Here is a 10,497-nt window from a genome sequence, read left to right on the forward strand (position 1 = left end):
TGTTGAACTAAACAATCAACAACCACCTGTTGAACTAAACAATCAACCACCACCTGTTGAAGTAAACCAACAACAACCACCTGTTGAACTAAGCCAACAACAACAACCAGTTGAACTACAAAAACAACAAACACCTGTTGAACTAAACAATCAACCACCACCTGTTGAACTAAACAAACAACATCCACCTGTTGAACTAAACAATCAACAACCACCTGTTGAACTAAGCCAACAACAAAAACAATCACCTGTTAAACTAAACAAACAACAGCCACCTGTTGAACTTAACAAACAACAACCAGTTGAACTAAACCAACAACAACCAACTGTTGAACTTAACAAACAACAACCAACTGTTGAACTTAACAAACAACAGCCACCTGTTGAACTTAACAAACAACAACCAGTTGAACTAAACCAACAACAACCAACTGTTGAACTTAACAAACAACAACCAACTGTTGAACTTAACAAACAACAACCAACTGTTGAACTTAACAAACAACAACCATCTGTTGAACTTAACAAACAACAACCAACTGTTGAACTTAACAAACAACAGCCACCTGTTGAACTAAACAAACAACAACCAGTTGAACTAAACCAACAACAACCAACTGTTGAACTTAACAAACAACAACCAACTGTTGAACTTAACAAACAACAACCAACTGTTGAACTTAACAAAAAACAGCCACCTGTTGAACTAAACAAACAACAGCCATCTGTTGAACTAAACAATCAACAACAACCCGTTGAACTAAACAATCAACAACCACCTGTTGAACCAAACCAGCAACAACAACCAACTGTTGAACTAAACCAGCAACAACAACCACCAGTTGAACTAAACCAACAACAACCAGTTGTATTAAACCAACTACAATACCAACCAGTCCAACTAAACCAACAACAACCAGTTGAACTAAACAAACAAGATCAACAACAGCCACCTGTTGCACTAAACCAACAACAACAACCTGTTGAACTAAACAATCAACAACAACCTGTTGAACTTAACAATCAACAACCACCTGTTGAACTAAACCAACAACAACAAACAGTTGAACTAAACAAACAACAACAACCTGTTGAACTAAACAATCAACAACTACCTGTTGAATTAAACCAACAACAAAAACAATCACCTGTTAAACTAAACCACCACCAACAACAACGACAACCTGTTCAACTAAACCAACAACAAGTAGGTGAACCAAACCAGCAACAACAACCAACTGTTGAAGTAAACCAGCAACAACAACCACCAGTGGAACTAAACCAACAACCAGTTGTATTAAACCAACTACAATACCAACCAGTCCAACTAAACCAACAACAACCAGTTGAACTAAACAAACAAGATCAACAACAGCAACAAAAACAAAAAGTTGAATTAAACCAACAACAACACGTTGAACTAAACCAACAACATCCAACTGTTGAAATAAACCAGCAACAAAAACCTGTTCAACTAAACCAATCACACCAGGTTACGCTCAACCAGCAGCAAGAAGCAGGACAACGAGTTGAAATAAACGAACAACAACAACCACCAGTCCAACTAAACCAACAACAACAACCAGTTCAACTAAACCAACAACAACAACCACCAGTTCAACTAAACCAACAACAACAGCAATATCCAGTTCAACTAAACCAATCACTTCCTCTTAAGTTAGACCAACAACAACAACCATTAGGTTCTCTTAGCCAACAACCACAAGTTCAACTCAACCAACACCCGCCAGTTCAGCTATACCTACAACAACCAATTCAACTCAACCAACACCCGCCAGTTCAGCTATACCTACAACAACCAGTTCAACTAAACCAACAACAACCACCTGTTCAAGTTTACCTACAACAACCAGTTCAACTCAACCAACAACAACATCATCAACAACCTCTTGAACTAAACCAACAACAACACATTGAACTAAACCAACAACCACTAGTTCAACTACATCAACGACAACAACAACAACCTGCTCAACCAAATCTTCAACAACGCAGAGTTCAACATAACAACCAACAACAACGATCAGTTGAACTTAACAAACAACAGCAACCAGCTAAACAAACCAAACAACAACCAGCTCAACTAACCCAGAAAAAACAACAACCAGTCCCACTAAATCCCAAAAAACAACAACAGCCAGTTCAATTAAATATTCAACAAAACCGAGTTCAACTAAACCAACAACAACGAATTCAACTTAGGAAACAACAACCAATTCAACCTAACAAACAAAAACAACCAGTTGAACCAAACAAACAACAGCCAGTTCAACTAAACAAACAACAACAACACCAATCACTTCAACTAACCCAGAAACAACAACAACAACCATTTGAACTAAACCAACAACAACCTGTTCAGCTTAACCAACAAAACCGAGTTCAACTAAACCAACAAAAACCAATTCAACTTAACAAACAACAACCAATTCAACTTAACAAACAAGAACAACCAGTTGAGCCAAACAAACAACAACCAGTTCAACTAAACAAACAACAACAACACCAATCACTTCAACTAACTCAGAAACAACAACAACCATTTGAACTAAACCAACAACAACCTGTTCAGCTTAACCAACAACAGGCAGTTCAACTAAACAAACAACAACAACAGCCTGTTCAGCTTAACCAACAAGCACCTTTTCAACTAAATCAACAACATATTGTTCAACTAAACAAATCACATCAGGTTACGCTAAATGAACAGCAAAAAGCAGAACAACCAGTTGAACTAAACAAACAACAACAGCCGCCACAAATTGAACTAAACCAAAAACAAAAACCAGTTCAAATTAACCAACAACAACCACCTGTTCAACTAAACCAACAACCACCTATTCAACTAACCAAACGGCCGCCTGTTCATTTAACCCAACAAACACCTTTTCAACTAAATCAACAACATCCTGTTCAACTAAACCAACAGCAACACCCGCCACCAGTTGAACCAAACAAACAACAACATCCCGTTCAACTAAACCAATCACATCCTTTCACGCTAGACCGACAACTACAATCATCAGTTTCTTTTAACCATCAACAACAACAACCACAACCACCAGATCAACTAAGCCAACAACAACCAATTCGACTTAACCAACAACAACCTCTAGTTCAACTCAACCAACAACCACCTGTTCAGCTGTACCTAAAACGACCAGTTAAACTAAACCAACAACCACCAGTTCAGCTATATTTAAAACAACCAGTTCAACTGAACCAACAACAACCACCAGTTCAACTATACCTACAACAACCAGTTCAACTAAACCAACAACAACCCCCAGTTCAACTATACCTAAAACAACCAGTTCAACTAAATCAACAACATCAACAACCTGTTGAACTCAACCAACAACATCAACAACCTGTTGAACTCAACCAACAATATCAACAACCTGTTGAACTCAACAAACAACAACAACCAGTTGAACTAAACCAACAACAACCACCTGTTGAACTAAACCAACTACAACAACAACCACAACCACCAGTTCATCTAGACCAACAACCACAACCAGTTCAACTAAACCAACAACAACCACAACCACCAGTTGAAGTAAGCCAACAAAAACCAGTTGAAGTAAACCAACAACAACAACAGCAACCAGTACAACTTAATCAATCACAACCAGTTGAACTAAACCAACAACAACAACAACAACAACCATTTGAACTACTCCAAAAGGCACAACGAACCAAAGGATTAAATCTAGAAGAGCAACAGTCATTTAAAGCAAACGAAAAGAAAAATCCCAAAGACTCACGTCCAGAAACTGAAATTGTTCAACAATTATTCCAATTTGGCGTTAAACCCAAACATGACCAGTTAAACCTACTACCTGTGGAGTCGACTCACTCAGAACAACAGAATGAAACTTTGAGAAACCAGACAGCTCTTAGACAAGAGAATCAAGTAGATCAACAACCGTTTGAGAATCTTCAACTGGTGCCACTCTCTTCCAATATTTCACAGTTATCTCCTCCAGATAACAATACAATAGTCAAACCAGATACAATGACAACAAAAACTCCAATCGAATTGATCCAAAATTCAATCTCAGCGACTCAACAAAATCTTGGTCAATTGGCTGGTTTTAAGTCAGATCAAACAACCACCACTACGCCAACAACGGAACAACCAGCTAAAGAACCAATCGTGATTGCTTCAGATCCAGGTGGCCTCATGTCAATCAAACAACCACCAATAATAAATCCATTTTTTACAAACGTACCTTCCCCTAGGGTGACCACTAGCCCACCGAGTACAATGCCAGATATTGGACAACAATACCAACCCACAATACAACTAGATTTTACAACAATTTCTACAGTGCAGTCCAACAATATTCCTCTCCTAAAACCAAATGATGGACAAACAGCTTCTTCCTTAGACGCTCTCTCCCATGGAGATCATGTCACTGCCATGTCTACATTACAGATACCATTATCGATGAAACAATCCCCAGCAAAGACTAATTCACGAACAAATAGTTTACCATTACAGAGATCAAGCAGTGTCAACCCCTTTATGAAACAACAACCTTTTTGGACACCAGCCTGATACTTTTACAGTTCCTCCTTACCCGAACTCTGAAGTAGCATCAGCATCTACGACCGTAGGGTATCAGAGAATCACTAAAAGACAAGCTGATAGGCCCACAGCAGTACGACCATCTCGTGGATTTCAACATCTACTGCCAATCGAGATTAAAAACATGTACAATGAACTCTTATCACCTGGAGTGTAGGGGTAGCGTGTCAATTTCAGAAGACGTAGAGAAGTATCTGTATTAATGACACAGGGACAGTGGGATTTTAAAACAAAAATGTGTCATTGTCAGCACAAAGGTTACTGTAAATAAATATACCAAAATATACTATGTGGACTCTCTGAAAGAGTTGTCTAGTATACAAACCTAAATACCAAACAAACATTATAAGTTATTTAGAAGGTTACAGTAAACAATCCAACTAAAAATGTATATTTATATAGAAAACATATATAAATTTTATAATTCGTGATTTGTCTATCGTCTAACAAATTGTAGCCCCGCAAGCAAGTTTTTCGGACGTAAACCTAGCTCCGCCACTGGAGCGGACACGTCGGGACGGATGAAATTCTCAGAGATGAAGGAATATTTTGTAATAAAGTGATGGTAATTTGTAAAAAAGGTTTTCTTAATTCCCATGTATAATGAACACATATAGCATCGATTTGTAATCAAACATCTGTGGTTCTTGCAATTTGACAATTTCCATCAAGCGAGAGATGTTAAACATGCAATATCTCTACCACAAATCCTTAGCACACTAATTACAGTTGCATATATAGTATTACCGTTATGCACCAGCCCAACAGTGAGCTGCAGGGGGCGATCAATTAACTTCCAAGAAGAGATCGAAAAATTACTAGACCATGGTTATCCTTGAAATTTTACACGATTTTAAAGTTGCAACCATTTTGTCGAATTCTTACTAAACAGCGTGAACTCTGCCTTTTCCCTCAGATTATATAATCAGTTAAAAGATACACAGATAAAAAGATTCAGTTTAAGCTTTGTGGAATAAAAATAGAACTACTGAAAAAAAGACAACACGACTTTCTCCTTTTATTCGCCTCTTATATTTTTTTATTTTGGCAGACGAAAACAACTTCCGGTTTCTGTAAATAACAAAAAAGTGACATCTACTTCTACCGTTACCATTAGATCACTTCCGGCTGTATCTGGAAGCCACCATTTTCAATCAACATGTGAATCATTTTAGAATCTATGATGTAAACGTTGCTAGTAATAGTTAGGACGTCTTCGTTCGTCATTGTATTTCTTTTATGTGACATCTAACAACGTTTAACTCTTAATGCTTCAAATAGTGTAATGATTATCGTGTATTAAAACGAGTTGTAAAAAACGAAGGGATTGCATATTTCAAAAACACGAAAATATATATTCAATATATATATACTCACTGGCTCAACTACCATGGGGATTGGTTAAAACAAAATTCACGGCCCGTCACCCCTAGAAATAGAATGAAATGAATGGAGTTTTACGTCCTACTATTCTGCACTATGTGAGATAATGAAGGCGGCCGTCACCCCTAGAAAATACAGAAATAAATAAAGTACCAAAGTATAGCTTACAGTTATCATCAAACTAAACAACCAGCAATATATAATTAAATAGAATAGAATTAACTACTGACTGAAAATATTTAAATCTTCCATTAACAGGCATTAAATAGACTTAGTAAGGGGTCTCAGAATGCGGAGGGCATATGTTAAACAAACTTCCCCGGGGTAGGGGGTCCCAACCGACTTAGTCTACGGGGCCCTACTATTCTAGTTAAGCTACTGTATAGGCCACAGTTTTATTTCTATGCCCGAGGTTGACAACTTGCGTCACATCTCCTTATTCTAACAGTTTTTGTGCCAAACCATTGAAAATAACTTAAATTTCATCAAAATCACAAAAAAATCAAGACAAATATAAAATTTTTATTTTAATATTCAACAACATTTTGTCATACTGTCAGCTATCGGAACTACGCCATGCGATTTTAAAACCTCTGGAGTCTCATAATTCATTTAGAAAAACTTGACAAACCAATGAGTAAATTTTCTATAATTATTCATTTCGGATTCTGCAGACGAAATTAGACCTTTGAAGGCTTCAAAACGTGGTATTTCAAGGTTTAAAAAGAATAGTCGTTTTTTAAATCATTTTGCGTAAAATGCAATTTGGATTATTGTTAGTTTAGCAAGTTTAAACAAATGGATTTTAACTTTTCTTTTCGGATATTACCCCTAGAATTACATAAATTTGACTGAAATTTGATAATTTTATATAGTTCTTGTATTGGATTTTAACTGTGCTTCTCGAAGGGTTAGATAAATAGAAATTCGACTGGAACTCGCCGTGTAGTGTTCACGCATGTTTCAGATAGTAAATCCTCATCGGGACAAGACAACTTTCTTTATCAGAAAGCACTGAAAGTGTTGGAATTAGTGGAAGAAAGAGGAATACTGTTTCTTGTAATATTTTAATTCAGACCAGTTCTGTTTTAGCGGAATTGGTATAACTGTGATTTTGTGAACAAGTTTAATGTTTATAGTGTTTAGAAAAGTATAAGTGGATATTATTTCCGAACTACTGATCTGATTAGTAGAAAGGGTTCTCGAATCATACTTGTGGATTAATTTACGAAATTATGTGGCGGTAATTTTTGAATTGTGGAAGAAATATAAAACAAGATGGAATATACAGCTATTTTGCTATTTTTTACGGCGACATTTCAAACAGGTTGGTACATCATTATAATTTTATTTCGTATTAACAATCAAGATTGTGAGCTTTATTTATCGTGGCAGAACACCAGACCCACGGGGCCACCAAACTGTTAGTTTTTATCAAAGACGACATTTCATTTCAGTAAAAACTTTACAAATATACCGTGAAATGAAAATATCACTGAAAATTCTTTTATAAAAAGGCAAAAAAAAAATGTGACGTTTTTCACACCAAAAAGACACTTTCATTTTGATTATTGATCCGTTGAAATAGTTAATTGATTAAAAAAATAATTGATAGAACCAGCTGTAATTTTTTGTGAGAATTCAACGCAACTTATTTGTGAAAACCTCTAAAGTCAAATCAGAAATTACTCATATACCATTCCATGCACAAAAAAACCTTTTAATAGGATGTCGACTTGAATTCTTCAATTTCTCTTGTTTCAGGATATTTTCAGGCTTTACCCCCAGAAGCCGAGCTGGAAGTAGCCGGATTTTTACCCTCGAATACACCACGAAGATCCAGCCCTACCAATGCAGAATTTGAAAGGAAGGCGAGTAAGATCAGATTACCACCGTTATCCCCGGCGTTAAAGAGCGCTCAGCAATATCTAAAATGGATCCAATCTGGCAAGCACTCGGGAAGAAAACAGGCTCCACAGAAAGAGATGCGTAAATCAAAAATGGCAACTTTTTCTAACCCTAAAAAACTTCCAGTAGATCCGGTGAGGACGAGAGATCCGATGGGGACGAGAGATCTACCTCCTGAATACCAGATTGACACGCTTCCAGGAATTTACCCACATAATTCACAGACACAGGTTACACCCGAGTCGGATCCGATTTTCAACCCTTCAACCCAGCCTGGGCTCACAACAGATCCAATATTTCGACCACCAGATCAATTCCTATTCAACATTCATGTATCCGGGCTCACTCTACCGGGAACAGTGCCTGGTATCTACCCAGCAGAACCTGGTGATCCAGCTCAATTCTCTATCCCCGACGTGAACAAAACTATTAAAAAACCACCTCCATCGTTTGAAAAAAATATCCAAGCGGTAAAAACGGATCAAAATTTGCATCGACTTCAAAATAGTCATGGACAAACTCCGAACATGCGTCAGCAGTTGGAAAGCAAACAAAAGCCTTTCCAACAATCCAAAAACTTGCTGGTTTCCAAAGCAAACCGTCGACCTACGACTACACCAAAACAGAAGCAGCACACGGGACTTCGAATGAACATGTTAAAAGTACCAGAACTTGCCTTTCTTAGAAATCGGAACACCAAACCGGAAGTAAAGCAGAGAAGACGTATCGTACCACTTCCGGGTTCCAAACCAGACATTGAGGTTCAGCAGTTGTTCGGATCAAGCAGACACAAAATCTTATCCCTAACAAGAGCCAGTAGGAAACCCCCTGAATCGGGGAGTTCTAAACTCAGCGTGAGAGCAAATGTTCAAGCAGTTCCAAAACAACTACAGAGTAAACCAAATCGAATCCCGAATACCGTCATCTCCAGACAATCCAATTCACAGCCAACGAGACATTTAAACGCTCCAAAGAGCACGCAGAGACCAGACCAAAGATCAATTCGATTGAGACAAAATTCGACAAAACCCGTGGTACCTCAGACATTACCCATGGCTCCAATGAAATTCATTAATACGAACAGGAATCCCCCAAAGCCACAAGTAATCCTACAACACTACAAGCAAACTGACCGGAAAGACAGGCCAGATTTGTCTCGTTCTACAGACGTCAGACCTCTGTCTCGATCGAAAGAAGTCAGACCTTTGTCCCGATCGAAAGAAGTCAGACCTTTGTCCCGGTCGAAAGAAGTCAGACCTTTGTCCGGATCGAAAGAATTCAGACCTTTGCACCGATCGAAAGAAGTCAGACCTTTGTCCCGGTCGAAAGAAGTCAGACCTTTGTCCCGATCGAAAGAAATCAGACCTTTGTTCCGATCGAAAGAAGTCGGACCTTTGTCCCGATCGAAAGAAGTCAGACCTTTGCCTCGATCGAAAGAAGTCAGACCTTTGCCTCGATCGAAAGAAGTCACATCGTTACCTCTTTTTCAAACCCAAAGGAACAATGGCAACAGCAGAACGTCTATGAGGCGTCCGAATCATGAAGACTTACCATTGTTAGATCAAATACACGAAGCGAAGAAACGGATAAGCGTTCTAGAACAGTTCAAAAAGCAGCCGAATCCAACTCGAAGTTTTATGGACGTCAAACTTGATGATGACAGTTTGTTTAATCGGCGGGCTCAAAATATAAAGAATCTACGGACTGCTACGGAAAAGGAGATGAAAAAGGCGTTGTTTCAGATTAAAAACAAGCCTCCTCCGAAACAGACTCTTGAAAGCCTAGCTCGATCTCGATCTCAGCAAGAGAAACCCAAGCCTCAATTACGACCGAAACCCAAATCAATTGCTAAACTTCAAATTTTGTCTCAGTCCCGAAATCAATCCCAAGCTAGGGAAAAGGAGGCGAAGCAACGAGGTCAGTCTCGTGTGCGTTCACCCAAGCCAGTGTCACCAAAAGGACCTAGGATGCTCTCCCTTTCCAAATCAATGGACGTGTCAAAATTGATTGTTCCACAAGAACCCGAGATAATCACCGTAGACAATTATAAGACTTCCCCACAAACATTTCCTCCACTTTCCGAGAAAGTCCCACAACAAACACTGCTGCCTGCACAGGACGATCAACAGCCCCGAATACCTGTGGAAAACAGTGAGTTCATGGGATCAGAAAAGAATATGGAAAATCCTCCAAATTCAAAAGATCTATCGAACACTTATCAGCCTTCTTTGGGTATTCCTGAAACATTTCCAGATCCTGACCAGTTTCAAGTTCCGGAAAGCGAGAATCAACAACAGCTTTCATCAACGCCACAGGGACAGAATACGGTTGAAATTAGCGAATCTAATCTCCAAGAGCTACTTCGAGTATATGAACTGCAGAAAAAGCAACTATCTACTCAGTCTGAAAAGGCTACAGATCAGAGGAAACCGGATCTCCAGCTGGATTATCCTGTACCGTTTTCAGACTTGCAAATCAAATATCTTAATGAACTCCTTGAATCCCAAAGTCAAAAGAAACCATCTACGCAAGACGTACCACAAGACTTACCACAAGACGTACCGCAAGACCGTAATTCTGTGCTGCCA

At 38.5% G+C, this 10,497-nt stretch overlaps 3 protein-coding genes across 3 annotated transcripts; 2 read left to right on the plus strand and 1 right to left on the minus strand.

The window, feature by feature from the left end:
* Positions 1–46: 46 nt before the first annotated feature.
* LOTGIDRAFT_142790 (hypothetical protein) lies at positions 47–592 on the plus strand (the record flags this gene model as incomplete). The annotated part of the gene is made up of 1 exon (XM_009052532.1): positions 47–592. A coding segment is annotated over one exon (546 nt), but the record flags the coding sequence as incomplete, so codon positions are not given.
* Positions 593–1,792: 1,200 nt separating this feature from the next.
* On the plus strand, positions 1,793–2,758 carry LOTGIDRAFT_142814 (hypothetical protein; the record flags this gene model as incomplete). Its single annotated transcript, XM_009052533.1, has 1 exon — positions 1,793–2,758. A coding segment is annotated over one exon (966 nt), but the record flags the coding sequence as incomplete, so codon positions are not given.
* Positions 2,759–9,026: 6,268 nt separating this feature from the next.
* On the minus strand, positions 9,027–9,389 carry LOTGIDRAFT_142811 (hypothetical protein; the record flags this gene model as incomplete). The annotated part of the gene is made up of 1 exon (XM_009052534.1): positions 9,027–9,389. A coding segment is annotated over one exon (363 nt), but the record flags the coding sequence as incomplete, so codon positions are not given.
* Between the last annotated feature and the right edge of the window lie 1,108 nt (positions 9,390–10,497).

This window comes from Lottia gigantea (assembly GCF_000327385.1).
Source record: "Lottia gigantea unplaced genomic scaffold LOTGIsca_186, whole genome shotgun sequence".
Classification (NCBI taxonomy): domain Eukaryota; kingdom Metazoa; phylum Mollusca; class Gastropoda; family Lottiidae; genus Lottia; species Lottia gigantea.